The 16,422-nt window shown below is 43.1% G+C and overlaps 1 protein-coding gene across 2 annotated transcripts in view; it reads right to left on the minus strand.

Moving 5' to 3' along the window:
• Positions 1 to 5,213: 5,213 nt before the first annotated feature.
• Positions 5,214 to 16,422, minus strand: part of KIAA0930 — a 54,276-nt gene continuing 43,067 nt past the window's right edge. Inside the window, exons 4-10 of one of the 2 annotated variants that reach the window (XM_083615869.1) lie at positions 13,792 to 13,869; positions 13,566 to 13,667; positions 11,591 to 11,731; positions 9,729 to 9,923; positions 8,996 to 9,158; positions 7,694 to 7,849; positions 5,214 to 5,757 (exon numbers count right to left, since the gene is read on the minus strand). In XM_083615869.1, the coding sequence (XP_083471995.1) occupies positions 5,717 to 5,757; positions 7,694 to 7,849; positions 8,996 to 9,158; positions 9,729 to 9,923; positions 11,591 to 11,731; positions 13,566 to 13,667; positions 13,792 to 13,869 (876 nt within the window). In that variant the 3' untranslated portion in view covers positions 5,214 to 5,716. The remainder of the gene's footprint in view (positions 5,758 to 7,693; positions 7,850 to 8,995; positions 9,159 to 9,728; positions 9,924 to 11,590; positions 11,732 to 13,565; positions 13,668 to 13,791; positions 13,870 to 16,422) is intronic. The other variant, XM_083615870.1, reaches the window with a different exon arrangement.

A 16,422-nucleotide genomic window follows, 5' to 3' on the forward strand; every position in this document is an offset into this window, starting at 1 on the left:
TGTGCTTCCCATGTGATAGCAATCAAGAATGCTTGTTCCTCAGTTATCACCCTAAGGATTATTAAGAGCATTCACAGTGTCTGTGCAGTGAAGTACCTCTTTGATGCTAGGAGGCCATCCTATATGAATTAAATTACCTGCCATTGAGTCCAATACAGGATATTCTAATACAGTGGAAAGAATTAACATTTAAAAAGCTCCAACCCCCATGTGATCAAGAAACTGATCCCACAAGTGGGCTATAAAGGTAAGAGTAGGTTTAGTTCTGCATTGTTAGTCACCAGGAAGCCACCTCAGGCCAAAGTGTACCGCTTTTCCTAAATGGCTTTCACAAACACCTCAGCGGTAGTTACAGATAGGTAGCCGTGTTGGTCTGCCATAGTCAAAACAAAACAAAAAATTTCCTTCCAGTGGTATATCTGATCATACATCAGTGGTAGAAAGCGAAGCCCTAGTGCTGGGGGAACTGAGTCAATGGAGGGCAGTACTTCTACCGCCTAACACTCTGCAGCCTAGCTCTTACTGCTCTCTGGTCTCTGTTGAAATGACTCTAGTGTGCCTTATAATCAACAAATCCACAGAATCCACAGACACTATTCCTGTCTATTGGATATTTTGCTCATATGCATTTCTGGCATCTCATTATGACCTGAATTCATTTCTCTTACTGAGAAATCTGAGTGCAAGAGTTTCTTCTGCCTACGCACTAGCTGCTGAAGGTAGCAAGTGAGCTTATCTGGAGTGCTTAAATTTACATAGATGCTCTAAAGAGACTGCCCTCTTACTCATAGGAGGGTAAAGTTGCAGTTTGGGTGGACGGACAGGAAAACCATTTGGTGTTCCAGCGTACAAAGTACTGAACACGCCTGGGTGAATAAGGCCCTGTGGTAACTGAATAGTTCATTTAAGGTATTTAACATTAACCATAAAAATTGATCTAGCACTTAGAAAAAGCAGACCACACCGTCTGAAGGCAGCAGTAGGGGGGGGGGGGAGCTGAAACATTGAGATGTAAATTACGAAGTGGTTTGGCTGATGTTTGGTAGCAAATAAAAATTAAGGCTGTGTCTAACTAGACAGACTTGCCTCTGGTACAAATGTGGTTTGTGTCAGTATATACAGCAGGGGCAGGGAACCTGTTCCCTTCAAGGCATTTCTGTAGCCTGACAAACTGAAGCAATCAATTTTCAGCTGCATCTGTTGACGTAGAAACACTCAGGTAATCAGCAAGTAACAGAACAAATCTTTATCAGAGTCGCTGCAGTTCTGAGGTTCTTAAAACTACGTTGGGCAGGGCTGTGCAAAGATCTGGTCAAAAGCACCCAGGAAGGCTCTGCCAACCCCCTTTGGATGGCTTGAAAAGGGGATTAGAAAAATTAGTGGAGATGATGACTGTTAATGGCTATTAGCCACAAAGGTGATATTCTGCCTCCAGGGTAGGAAGCAAAATGCTTCTGAAGACCAGTTGCTGGAAACAGCAGGAGAGATGCTCTTGTGCTCCAGTCCTGCTCCAGTATAGGACTGGCCATTGTGAGAACAGGATGCTGATCTAAATGGGGCACTGGCCTGATGTGGTTTTGCTGTCAGGTATTTTATGTAGCTGCTAAGTTGCTTTGAGATATTGTTCTAGAAAGTGACAAATAAATGCAATAAATAATTGATTAGCATACAACCAGTCATGACAGATTTTTTTACTTCCTTTTGAATCCGAAACCCTTACGTAGTGTGAGTGTAGTATGAGGAGACCCTGACGGACGTTCTGCCTGGCCCTGCTCTAAAGATGATGGAAGCCAGTACAAGGAAACAGGTGTAGCCTCCAGCCCATGACCATTGCCTATAAAGGAACAGGGGTAGAGCAATGACTTGTCAAAGCTGCCTCAACACTTCTCCAAACATGAGCATTAAGTGGCTGAGCCCACAAAACACTTCTCAAGAGAGTGCAGCATAAATTTAGGGTGGAGAGGATTCTTTGTGTCATTAAAGTCCTTCAAACCCAGCTATGTACAGATGCACATTATGTTCACATATAATCACAGAGCTATTTGGAATTTAGATTTTACATATAGAGCTGGATTTTAAAAGGCACAGAATAGGCTGGCAACAGCCCAACATTTACACCTAAAAACAACCCCTGCAAGAGGTGGTTGCATAGTAGCCTCACTGCTGCATGAACCTGACATACAGAAAGGCCTCCGGATCAGCCCCAGAAGCCCCAGGCATTTCAGTAGAAATATGTGGGCATGGGAGCATCTTTACATTTCTATGTATCCAGCTCTTTATGCCACTTTAGGGGGACTAAAACAGGCCTCACCAGCACAATGTGGTCTAGCCTTTACTTTCTGAGGTAAAGCATGACAAAACCCCGCTCTAAGCAGAAACTGACATTAACCTGCAAAACTTGGAAAATTTAACCATGCCTCTAGGAGTGAGATGATCTCTTCCCCTTTTAATCTTTTGGCGATTTGAATTTCAAAGGTGCATATAATAAGAACTGTAGGTAGCCACTTTGCTGAAGAATTACATGTACAATGCCAGCCTGAAAGAGATATGGATTATATCCATCTCTGATCAGTTTAATGAGGAACAGTAAAAAAATAAATGAACAATTAAGACTTCAGTTGCATTTTTTTCCAAGAATGCTCAGTCCAAAGAATCCCTCCCCCCTTTTGATGTGTTCAGTGGGACTTGCATTAAAGTGACCAGGCTGCCTCTGAATTACATTATCTTAAGGCTACAATCTGATGCACACTAACCTAGGATTAAGCCCTGCTGAACACAGGGGGCTCACCTGAAAGGAAACATGCATATAGGACTGCACTGTCAGTTTGGAAATGAATGTGGACCTATTCTTTTACCCTCATTAACTGCATTCTTGATTTGGCAGGGGTTTTAAAGTATTCCCATTTCATATTCTCACCTCTTCCACATAACATGTCATTTCACAGACTGATGACCTAGGACGAGGGGCAGGGAAATTCAAAACTTGAGTCGCAGCAGGAAAAGTAGTACGAAAAGTGACAGAGGCCATTTTTGGCAGCAGCACCTTGTTTGCTGTAACGTGCAAGTGTACTTTGTTCCAGCATGGTGGACGTTCCAGGTTTTTGTGTGTGTTTTTTAAAAAAATCCACAGTGGTTGTAAGTTTCTTTTATAGCAATTTTTGTCACTTGTTTGCAACTGCTGTTTTAAGGAAGCACCAGTTTTAAGAGCTAAGATATACAATCAGCAGCCCCACACAATTTGTTTCTTGACTATACCACTTCAGACAGTCGGCAGAGAACTTCGTGTCTTAATGTCTCCAATAAAACCCTGCCACGTACAGAGTAGTTCAGAAGGCGGCTAACTTCTGCCCCCGACACATTGACTTTTTGTGTGTGCAGGAAAGGCTTTGGTCATTCCTGTTCCCCTTAACACGTCAGAACATCCCAACAGCCCTTGTTTCACCTGCAGTAACTCAGTCCATGACCAGGTGCAGCATGCAAGGCTGCAGGCGAAGTGACTCAGTGCAGGAATGAGAGTGAGGGAAGCAAAGGCTTCAGCAGGAAGAGGGATTCCACAACAAATATTCAGTTACAACTGCAGGGGGAACAATCAATGATATCAAGAGATAGTTGCATTTGATAGGCTGAACTACTTAATGCCATAGGTAAAGTTCACGACAAAAAGTAGTCGTGGAAGGAAGAAAAATAGTAGTCCAAGGTTTGTGTTCCATGGTATTAATCTCCGTACAGAGAGCAAAATCCCACGAATCTGAGTGGCACTTGCTTGTTTACATTCCTGACTGCTCTCTGCCAGAGGAATACTCTATATTTGTTGCATTTGCTTTAGAATGGAAATGGAACTAATTTTTTTAAATAAAGAGAAATACACCCATCCCTGCACAACACACACACACATTTTTTCTTCCCACCTTTTATAGCTGCCAATCAGACTTGTTAATCTTTTAGAGATAATGCATTATTTTAAAAGGTAGGGCAGTGACGAAGGACAGTTAATGAGATTTACAATTAAAGGTGCCGTTTCAAGAACTGGAGTTTGAGCAAGCTGAATTTCAGGATGAAGGCAGTCATACTGTTATTCCAAAGAACACTTTCAGATGATTTTTCACTTATGGGGGAGAGCCAGGCTCATTCCCAGCACCACAACTGGGATGATGATCACACATAGCAGGAAATGGCACACTGGAACAGTCACCCTGCTTATCCTTCCCAATGTGAGTTATTCAGGCTGTCCATCATTTTAAAAAAGAAAAGAAAAGAAATTAGCAGACATGGGCGTGGTCATATTGCTCCACAAACACTTCAAATGCAAAACCTATTTGGGGATTGAGAAATGGGGGTGGGTGGGAGAGAGGATATTTATAACAAGACAGGCACCAACCAACAGATGCTCTTCATGGGCAGATCTTTTAAATTCAAGTTTAAGAACCTTTTTAAAGAACTCACCTCAGAACAGTACCTATGTTTGTAGAGCAGCGAAACTTTTGCTATAAGCAAATAGGTAAGTGTCTTATGCATCCTCTGCTACAACTGCAACATACTTGGTTCTGCAATCAGCACCCCACAAATACCAACTCTCTGCCCTTGCCAGGATTTCCTTTTTCTTTCTTTTTACAAAATGTCACAGTAGTGTTCTAGAGAATTTTAAATAATTAGGCTTCTGTATACCAAAGCACAGCGAATCACAGAATTAGCAGAACCAAGATCCAGGAAAACGAGTTTCATTATATAGCACTAATGAAAAGTTTGATGTATAAAAGATTTCTAGTAGCCCACTTCAATTAGTTTTAATTTCCAATGGTGTGGTAACTGGCTGAGGTCTGCTGCGTTTTTTGGTACTAAAGTCTTTGTGTTTCCTGCTTCTCCTATGCAGACATTCTATGCTACTAGAGACAGGTTTGCTCCTAGAAGTAATAGCCATAATGAAACCAAATCACATTTAGCACATTTCTTCAAAGTGTTGAGCTCACTCTTTCAAGCCTTTTTGGCTGTACTTTTCGCTGATCTTTGGTAGGTGAAGATGTCATTGCGGAATCAGTTTTTGCTACGTGAGCCTTAAAACTGTATCACTCATGGGAAGCGTAAAGACCAAGACTTCAAGTTCCATTTGGTCTGCTCCATCTAAGTCCCTAACTTCCCTTTGCTCTTATACTATTCTGCTACCCTATCAACTTTAAAACACTTACACAAAGTTGTTTTATGATGCAACAAAGGAGTGTTCTCAACCATCTCTCAGAAGTTCATTGAAGTTCATTGGTACATCAGTATGAAATCCTATGGACATTTCTCTCGAAATATATAAAGGTTAATACATTCTGTACAGGTTGGTTGGTTTTCAGTTATGAAGTAAACACTGTAACAAATGGTTCATAAAGCATAGTTTTAAACACAGCCCCAACTTTTGTGTTGTTGGGGGTTCTTTTTGTTCTTTATTTCCCCCTTTGTCTTCTTTATTGGTCAAGTTATTTCTGCCAGTCATAACTATAAAGAGATGTAGTCTTTTTTCGTTGTTGTTTTTTAAGGGAGTATATAGTATGTATAGCAGAGGGAGGGAGGAAGAGGCACTTTTTGAATGGCTGGCTGGTAATTCCCAAAACATCCCTTTTTTCAGTGTTATGTTAAGTTTCTGACGCTAGGTGGCGCTGCTGTGACAGAAGAGCACTGTCGTTGTTTTTAGGCACTTGGCTGCATGGCTTCCAAGGCAGTGCCCAGCTCTCTGCTATGTCATCAGAATCGGTTTCTGCCGCACCTCCAGAATATCTAAGCAAACAAGAAAGATGACAGGATCGTGGTGAGGATTTCGGGCCACAGTTCTTTGGCTATAATATCTCAATGAGTAAAGATGCTTGGGCCTCATTCGCAGAGATCTTGAAATCGTTGGGGTGCTTCCACATACCGTATTTTTCGCTCCATAAGACACACTTTTTTCTTCCTAAAAAGTAAGGGGAAATGTCTGTGTGTCTTATGGAGCGAATGTGTGGTCCCTGGAGCCGAATTGCCCAGGGGCAAAAAGCAGATCATGCTGCTTCTTTTTTTTGAAAAAGGGAAGTGGGTGCTGAAACAAAGCCACTGGTTGTTTGCCAATCGGGGAGAGATATAAGGGACGCTAGAGATAAAGGAGGCTGCCTGGGTGAGGGGAGGTAAAGACAGCAAACTTGCAAAGCGGGGAAACAGGAAGACTAAAGCAATAAAGACAGAAATTAGAAGAAAAGGAGGAGCAAAAAACTGCTCCAGCTAAGGAAAAGACACTAAGGCAAACAAGAGGGAAGGGAGTGTTGAAAGGAAACAGCTGATCGGTGGGATCGGAAGAGAGATAAGGGACGCTAGGGATAAAGGAGGCTGCCTGGGAGGGGGGAGGTAAAAGCCCATGGATCCTCAGGATTTTTGCGTTGGGTCACCCCAAATTCACCATCAGATCACATACCACAGCATGAACCACAAAAATCATACATCCACTGTTTCGTTCAGAATATATTTCTTTTCTTGTTTTCCTCCTCTAAAAACTAGTTGCATTTTATGGTCAGGTGTGTCTTATGGAGCGAAAAATAGAAGTAAGCTAGAACCCTCACATTTTAAACCACATGTACTCAACATTGGCTTAGTGTTTAAAAAAAAACAACTAGGAGGGGAACATTATTTCCTTTTGGCTGAAATTGGGGGGTAGACAAAACATACCCCGAAATGGTTAAAGTGCTTCCACACTGTCACAAAAGCTGAAATTTGAAACGCACACACAAACATTCAAAGACACCCTGACTACCAAGGGCGGTGAGTCTAATGGGGGAAATGTACCTTTCTTTCTTGAAATGAAGGTGCTGCTGCTGCAGCTAAAACCTTGTAAACACAGCCATCCAAAGCACAATGGCTATTGGCAGAGGTTGAAAATGGGGTATTGCTTTGAACTATCAAGACAAGAGACATTGTGAGTTGGATGCTGGCTGTGGGCTGGATCCGGCCCTGCTGTGCTGCTTGCACAATGAGACTTCTCTCCCCTGCACAACTTCAGATTCTGCTCGGAAGGGTTGGATGATCCTCCAAAGACCGAAGCAGGTTTTGAGGTTTGTGCAGGAGAGAGAGGAAAAGGAACCTCTATTGCAAGAGTGGAACTCTTACTGCATTGGATGCAACCCTAAATTAATTGCACTGAAGTGCAATGGAATTTGAATTATAACTAATTTTTCACACTGATTTCAACAGGATCGAAGTGCAACTAGCTCAGTACGGATCCAATGCCAATGTCCCCAATTCCATGAATGTGGGTTAACACTGCTGTGACAAGCTGTAGCACAGGCTCTCCTATGTGGTCCCAGGGCTGCTTAAACTCTCCTTGAGGTGCCGGAAGGAACAGAAGAAGAAGCTCACTTCATTGCTTAATAGATAATGGCTGAATTCTCTTCACCACTTGCCAGACAGATCAGCAGCAGCTCCAATTGTTTGGGGTGTCTTCACACTAGTACATTATTGAAAACTTACCCAGCTGTGCTCCCTTTTAGAGTTAATTCACGCTTTTGAGATAACTGTCACTTGGACAGAAGGGGCACACTCCACTGGGAATGTCTCCTGCACAAGCACCCATATGCAGAATGGGAGACTTTCCTCCATACCTGCCACTCATTTCAGCAAGGCACGTGCAGGAGAAGCTGCTGGTGAGCATCAGGGTTGTCCCGTTCTGAAATGTGGATGAGGCTTTTCTCACCTGTTAAGATCCGATGCAATGGCAATGTGACGTAGGTTAGATGTGCATAGAGAAGGAAGTTTTCATCTGTTCTGTTTAGCTTCAGCCATGAGCCCACCAGAGATCTTCCCGTTCCAGACAAAGACCGCGAGCGTAGGTTTGTTGCGTTGTGCAGATCTGCCAAGACACAACAAGGCTGCAGGAAGTAAGCAAAACATTACTGCCCCCAAGACCATTGTCCAGCAAACAGACTACAAGGTCCTTCAAGGGCAGCACCCCATGTGCCAAGACTGCCTTGGGAAGCTCACAAGGCAAGGGATGAATATCACAGCCCTGCACCCAGCAATCACAGGCATCCTGCCCTCTGAACAGGAGAGGCTCCATTCAGCAGCTAAGAGCTGTGTGTGTTTTCTATACAAATCAGCCCATTATTCAACTCAATACTACCTTCTCTGACTTGGAAACCCTTGAAGTTCCCTGCTCAGTTCCCTGTGATTTGGTTGCTGGGGGCATCATGAGCAGAATGTAGAACCTTTTCTGAGTTAAATGCATGTCCTTTATCACTGATTTATTTACAATGCCATCATCAGGAATGAAGGATGGCAAATGTCTTTCTAAGCAAGTCCATCTTCCTCTAGATCCTAAGCCAGTTAGTCAAAAGTCCTTCCCACTACACAGAATAGCTTGTTCTGCATCACCTTAGACCTGACCTACAAACGCACCAGAAAATGAGTTGATAGAATTCTGCAATGGTAAGTTGTACCAACTCATTTTGCATTTTGGAGGTGGGGAGCCATTTCTGAAGGTTCCCTCACTTAAAAAGCTCCCTGCAAGTAAGTAGAAAACTAGCAACACCTGGGAGAAAAGGTTCTAGTCCCCCCCCCCCCCGTGCTAGCTTTCCACTTGCAAAGAGATTTTTAAGTAAAGGAACATTCAAAAACGCAATTTCCACCGCCTTCAATATGAAACGGTAATGTCACCTCGTTATCCTGCATGTGATCTGCAACCTCAGGCAGATTTATTGTCCAGTCCTGCTAATCTCACAAGATAACCTCCCACCACAATGTAGTGTTTTCCACAGTTGTGAATACCACAATCGGATCCAACTAGGAGGTTCCATGGGTCAAAGTGATGATAATAAGCAAATACATCTAAGTTTAGTTTGCAAAGGCATGAACTCTAGTTCTCACTGGGACTACCACCTTAGTTCATCTTTTCTCATTTTTGTGTGTCACAATCCAAGCCTGATTTAGTGACATCAGTGTACACCAGCAGCAAGCATCCCTTAAGCCCAGCCATGCCTCAAGATCACTCTTCTCTCACCTCCACTATCATCATCCCTAAAGAACTCTTCGCTGTCATTGGCAGAATGGGATTTCTTCATTTCAGCAATTCGATTCCGCGGCACTTTCCTTTTGAGGGATGGGGAGAAGAAAGAAGGGCGGTTGTTGCGTTCCGGAGTTGGAGGTGTGCTGAATGAAGTGACCTGAAAGAAGAAAATCAGAAGTAAATTGGGAAGGAAGGTTATGAGATAATATTGACTGCTCTATGTTTTGATTGATATTGTATTTTATTTTGAACCTCATTCAATGGTTAGCTGCTCTGCTCTGAATTCATCAGACTGAATTGCAGTCTGGTGGAATAAAAACTGTTTCCTGAACACTGTTTTGAAAATGCATTCTTCTGGCTACTGAACAAACCACCATTTATGTACAGTGACCATTTAGGGACAGCTGACCTTTTAATGCAAAATATCCAGTATTTTAATACAGTGATTGCCAACTGGCATTATAGAAGACATACCTGGACTTCAAAGGCAATTTTACTTAGATCCTCTAACTTTAACAGAGAAGGAGATATTTAAAGGTTTTCTGACAGTTTCACTTTAGAGTCAAACTGGTTTCCAAAGCTGCAAGATGAATTCTTTCTACTGTTTTGGTTTTTATTTGACGCAGACATCCTGCCCAACAGAGGGAGATTTGAACAGCAAAGATACACTTCTGGCTCCTCAACAAACGGAGTTCTCCAGAGTCCAAGATTGGAGAACTTAACTCACTCTCTCATGTAGAGGTGAACCTGGGTTTGAATCTTCCTCTGTCCCATAGGGAGACGTGTCACCAGTTGAAACGCGACTCACGGCCATTTCCGCGTGTCCTTTTCCTTGTGGCCCTTTCATTCGCACAAATTCCATATTATTGTATTTGTAAAAGCCAAAGGACATCCTTTGTGCCATTTTTGCTGCAACGCTTACCTAGAATGAACAGTAAAAATGTAAGACTGGTTATGGGATTCCCAGCCCAGGGAAGGTTGATGCCTGCCTTGTTGTCATTCAGGTGCCAGGCTGAGGCATGTTGTTATCTCAGGGGTTAATAATAATTTAGATCTGTGGAAAAGCCAGATTCGTTTCTGTGGAACTGGCACTTCTAAAACTGTCCCTTAATGTCCATTCCATGCTTTTAAGAACTTCACCTTTTAGTGTGGCAGCTCCTCTTCTCTGGAACTTCCTGCCTATTAATATTTGGCAAGGACAATCTTACTCTTATTGACACCTGCTAAAGAGAGTTCTGTTTACCTAAACAAGTATTTTTATTATCTACATTTGCCTAAAAATTTTTTTGATCTATATTTTGATCATTTTATTGTGTCTGCTGTTTCTAAAGTCTGCATTTACTATTGTTTTACATTTGTGAAGCCCTTTCCACTAGTTTAGGCCAGTATACCTACTGCAGCCTTCTATGGGCAGAGATGCCCTTTTCAGTCTTATCCATGCTCTGGCCATGTTCAGTTTCAATAACTGTAACTGAATGTGGGCGAACCCTTGAAAACATTTGGAAACTTCAGCTGGCTCAGAATGCAGCAACCAGGTTGTGGACCAGGACTTGCATATCTGAGCATATTTTGTCTGCACTAGAAAATCTTAACTGGCTTCTACTTATGTCTTGGATACAATTTGAAGTGCTGATTTTAGCTACCAAACTCTTAAAAAAGGAAAAGGAAAAGTGGCAGCACTGTATCTAAAGAACTTCCTTCTTTCATACAAAGCTGTTTGTTTATTAAAGGTCGTCTTTGGTGATCTTGCTCCAGGAGCTTCCACCTTCAGATATTAGGTGGGTGACAACTGGTGTGAGGTCCTTATCTGTGGCAGCCTATGGAATTCTCCAGGCAGTCTGGTTTGTTTATACACAACCATTTAGGCACATGGCTAAAAACAGAGGATAATCTAGAAAGTTCTTGAAATGCACAGAACATTTTTGCATGAAGCTGGTACAACAGTCTGCATTTGGACTGAGAGTTTTCTACACCCAAACACCTTTCACATCTCCAAGAGAACTCAAGTGGATTTTGCTTCTCCTAGTAACAGTTTATGGCTCCTTAAGAAAGTCTGGCTTTACCTTCAAAGAGTCAGAGGCTTAGGAGTAAACTGGGAGTGAACCCTCCCTGCTCCCTGACCACATAAGCACTTTTCTCCCAGTGAGCTGTAGCAATGCAGCACGACAAGGTAAAGTGAGGAAGGGACCAGGGTAGACTTATCCCTCATGTTGTTGTAGAAAACAGGCACCCCACTTCCCAATAGTCACTTTAGGCATAAATGAGGCAAATGCAGGAATATCTAGTGCAGTCCCCTGTGAGGTATCAACCTAGCTAGGCAGGTGACCATCACCAAAAGGGCTCTCACCCCATTGTCTTTTTTTAAAATGCTTTTTTGAATTCAAAAAAAGCACACATTCAGAAAAAGAAAAATACATATTCCCACATGCTTAGTTTCTTTCCTTATACACAATTCCTATAATGGCTTCCCATCACCCCATCGCGGATCCTAAATGCTTTAATCATGTGTCACACTTTTCATTATCAGTCCAAATCAATCTCCATTACTATATTTTCCCATAGTTTTCCATATTTCTGCAGGGCTCTCACCCTATTGTCATAGACCTTCTTGAGGGCTTCGTAGCGGATCGATCCCTGGAAGATGACTCCTTGGAAGGTGTTGCTTTTGTCACTGGCCACCAGCTCCACACAGACCATCTCACCTTCTCCTACAGTCATATCGCTGAACACCTAAATGAACATCCAAAAAACTTACACTTAGTAGAAGGAGGAAAAAACAGTAGCTCTAGATAACTAAAACTTCATTTGCTCCCGCCTATTTTACATAGATTGCAAAATACAAACGTCCTTTCAAGGCACACGATGCAGGACTTTGTTTCAGAAAAGCAAATTCCAAATGATTGGCCTGGAAGCACTAAAACCTGTAGCAGTTAAAATGTATCCTATTTTATTTTTTTGAGCAAGAAGGGCAGTAGGGGGAAGAGCATTAAACATGAAATTGCCCAAAATGCTCACAAAGCATAACTTAATACAATATAATGCCGGGGGGTGGTGGTAGAGAAATTGAGGCTTGTGTGACTGAACAGAAAGGGAACCAATTTTCATTTATCTCCCCTTCCCCACTGAAGACACCTCTGCTCTTCCTAAATGGGGCATGGGGTGGGGGAAATCATCAGAAAGTGCTTCCCTCCCAATTCTGCTGACATACGGTCTACTGTCCACTGAGGAACACAACACAATCATGGTGAGGCTGCAGTCCTCTCTCTGGACCCCTGGGAGGTACAGGGAGGGAGAGAGAGACCACACACCAGGTCTCCCATCACCACCTTGTCATCAGCTGAGCCAAAAGGTGGTATATGGGGGCCTTCTTATTACCCCCAAAGACCCCCAAGTCCAGGGGAAATTTAAGAGCTGACTTGAATCTCTCCCTTTCATTTCTAATGGGAGAGAAATAGCGAAGAAGAAGAAGAAGAAGAAGAAGAAGAAGAAGAAGAAGAAGAAGAAGAAGAAGAAGAAGAAGGAGGAGGAGGAGGAGGAGGAGGAGGAGGAGGGAGGGGGAGGAGGAGGAGGGGGAGGAGGAGGAGGGGGAGGAGGAGGAGGAGGAGGAGGAGGAGGAGGAGGAGGAGGAGGAGAAGAAGAAGAAGAAGAAGAAGAAGAAGAAGAAGAAGAAGAAGAAGAAGAAGAAGAAGGGCAGAAGAGTACAAAGGTGCTTCTGCTCTGCCAGCAAGAGCAGGTTGGGGGGCTGGATATGGTGGATTAACAATCTCCAGTTTTGCCCTGGGCCAACCTTCAGAGTGTCTAAGGAAAAGGACAATCTCTAAGCCTTTGGCAATATCTGATAAAGGTAAAGAGACGACTCTGGGGTTGTGGCGCTCATCTCGCTTTATTGGCCAAGGGAGCCGGCGTACAGCTTCCAGGTCATGTGGCCAGAAGGACTAAGCCGCTTCTGGCGAACCAGAGCAGCATACGGAAATGCCGTTTACCTTCCCGTCGGAGCAGTACCTATTTATCTACTTGCATTTTGACGTGCTTTCGAGCTGCTAGGTGGGCAGGAACTGGGGCTGAACAACGGGAGCTCACCTCGTTGCAAGGATTCGAACCGCCAACCTTCTGATTGGCAAGCCCTAGGCTCTGTGGTTTATTTGATAAAATACTGCAAAATTTTGACATGCAGTTTATTTAACCAGGTTAAACAGTTACTGAGCTTTTCCAAGTCTTTCCTTTGGGCTTTGAACTTGCTTTACAGTATTTTGCATATGTCTGTCTGCAAGTGAGTAACACATGTAGGTAAGGTTCCTCTATGTTTACAGGTCCTCTGTACCAACAGAGAAGCCAAGAGCTGGCCTAGGCTCAGAGGGGAGACCGTCAGGAGCCCCACATAATCTGCTCCAAGCTTTCTAAGGAAAAGGAATACAAGTAGAGGAAACAAACTCAGATGTGTCCAGATGTTCCCATGCAGTGCAGTTACGTTACGTAAACACAACACTGTTGGCTGGAGCTACCACAACTATTTGAAATTAAAGACAAGCACAAGAAATGGCATCTGTTCTTGTGAGTGACCTACCTCTTCAAAGTTGTCAATCATAAAAAATATGTTTGGATAGCTGATCTTCGATTCCTCCCCTTTGCTATCCATAGGGTGCTTGCTTGGAGATGCAAAGACTTGCTGGAAGAAACCATTTGGAAGATGTTATTAGCTTGCTGCGCGGATATTGGCATGTACATGAAGGGAAAGGGGCTGAGATCAAGGCTGTCCCTTCAAGTTTCTCACGATGAACTGCACTTCTCACCTGGGATTTCTTTTTATGAATGTGGATATCCCCTCCATCTGAACGAGTACACACCGCACAAGTCACTATGTAATCCAGCTGAAACAACACCAAGGACGTTGGAAAAGAAGCATTAATGGTTGTACACAACCAAAGCAGAATGACAGCCTTAACAGCTTTTTCATTAAGCCTTCCTCCCCGGCGTCAGCAACTACAGGAGAAAATGTGACCTTTCAGTTTCCATTTCCTCTCTGATTCATAAATACTCTGGTCTGCTTTTTAAAGGCAAGTTCCTTCCCCAGTCAATGTCTAACTGCTCTGCAGATACCCTCCTCCCAGGACACACACAGCCTAGTTCAAAAACAGCACTTTTATCAAACGAGGATCATGCAACCAGAGATTTCAAATCAACATACAATTCATCACCTCTGCAGGTCCTCATCAGGTGCACAATTTCTACTTTGCCCCTTGTTTCCACAAGTCTTCCTCCTCTTCTCGCTGACGTTCCCTCATTCAGTCCCTTCTTACAACCCCCTTCCCCCAACATTCCTTGATCTGCAGCCTTTCCCAACCACTGTCTGCTCTTGTTCTGAGCTCCCTGTTTCCTCTTTCCTCTACTCCTCCTTTGCCAGACCTTTCTGCTTACCTTGACCCTTCCTAAGATCAGAGCAGGTCAGCCAAGGGCAGGAGTGCCAGCTTGGCCCCCAATCATGGGCGCCCGGGATCGTGGGTGCAATGCAGCATGCATGGCCCTGGCACTTAAATTTGTGGGCGCTCAGTCCCTTCATGAAGAATTTTGTGGGTGCTCAGGTCCCAGGGAGTTGGCACCTCTGGCCAGTGGCAGCCAGAGACACTTCTACCTGCAGAGGTTTCACCATCACAACTTTAATATCCCTACTCTGTGACAATAAATATAGCAGGCCAGAGAACAAAGGCCAACAGAAAGAGGAGGACTTCTCCAAGGGCAAAACCAGCCTGAAAGGGGAACAGAAAGCTACATCTGCACATCTGAAACCTGGGGGGAGGGGGGCCAGAGGGATTTTATTTTTTAAAAGTGCAGACACCATCTTCAAAATTTTGTACAGTGGTACCTCGGGTTAAGTACTTAATTCGTTCTGGAGGTCCGTTCTTAACCTGAAACTGTTCTTAACCTGAGGTACCACTTTAGCTAATGGGGCCTCCTGCTGCTCCCACACAATTTCTGTTCTCATCCTGAAGCAAAGTTCTTAACCCGAGGTACTATTTCTGGGTTAGAGGAGTCTGTAACCTGAAGTGTATGTAACCTGAAGCGTATGTAACCCGAGGTACCACTGTAGTTGAGAAGTTACCTGCTTTTTGATGATACGTTTGAATTCTGTCACACACTCAATATACAGAAGGGTAAAATAGCTTTTTTTACTTGTGTCGTTTTTCATGTCTTCTTTTTAATTGTCTATTGTAGCAGTACACCAGAATCAAAACAGCCTCAATAGCAAGGAGGTGAACCATTAACTTTTAGCTCCCCCAAATGAAAATTGATCACCAGAGAAGGGTTCCTGCTTTTTCAGTTGACTGATCTAACAATTAAATATTGTTGGGCTAAAAAAAAGGGAACACAGCACATGACAAACGTTCTAGAATGACCCAACATCTATTTGAATCCAATCTTTCCTTAAACAGTGCTCAAGTCAGCTAAAACTACAGATTAAAACTAAATGTAAATCAATAATATAACAGCTTTAAAAACTGAATCATTTCTCTCTCTCTCTCTCTCTTTTTTTTAAGTTCAAGATTCCAAATTTTGAGCAAGAAAACTCCCAGGCTGCACATGATGTCTAGCATCTTCAAGGAGTAATAAAACTGCAGAGAAGTCTAGACTGTCAATTAAGTGGAAACAAAGATCCGTCTCTGTGCTCCAACATACTGTGCAACAGCTAAGGCAGGAGCTGCTAACCTGACACAATAGGAGACAATTATCTTCTAGATCAGAAATGACAGGTGCCAGCTCAACCTAGAACCGTGTATATTCCAACATAGTAATCTCACCAGCAATTGTTTTCATCTATAGCTGATATAATTCAGAATGGTTGTCCACTGGTGCACAGCCAATGTATGATTACAGTAAAATGCACAGACATATATTTTGCATTGATATGCATTAAAAACAGAATCTGTGTGGTTTGAGGTCAGGGTCTTCCAGAAATGAAAATATTAAATCAAGGTTTAAAACCAACAATGGCTTAGCATTATGTAGGAACACAACCAGCGTGGAAAGAAGAGTCCAAGGTGGCCCAATTAACCAGGGTTAAACAAGAACGTTAAGATTCGGAAAATCCAGTCTTCAACAATCGTGCTTAGGTTTGTGTGGCCACCTTATCTCCAAACACCAAGCTACAAAGACACAACCAAAGAACACATGGAAAACAGAACAAACTATGGGGGCAAAAGTCATGGCTCATCAGTGAGACAACTCATGATTTGCTAAACAAACCTTGTTTTAAGACCAATGATGGCTTAGCATTACATAGGAACATATCCAGAGTGACTAGGGCTGATCACATGGACCTTTCCCACAGTTTGGACAATCCCAGGATGAAGAGAGTCCCATGTGATCACGCCTGCCAATGCCATTGCAGTCATTTATACACTTTATTACTGCTAGGGAATGAACCC

This window comes from Podarcis filfolensis (assembly GCF_964270895.1).
Source record: "Podarcis filfolensis genome assembly, chromosome: 5".
In the NCBI taxonomy this organism is placed as follows: Eukaryota; Metazoa; Chordata; class Lepidosauria; order Squamata; family Lacertidae; genus Podarcis; species Podarcis filfolensis.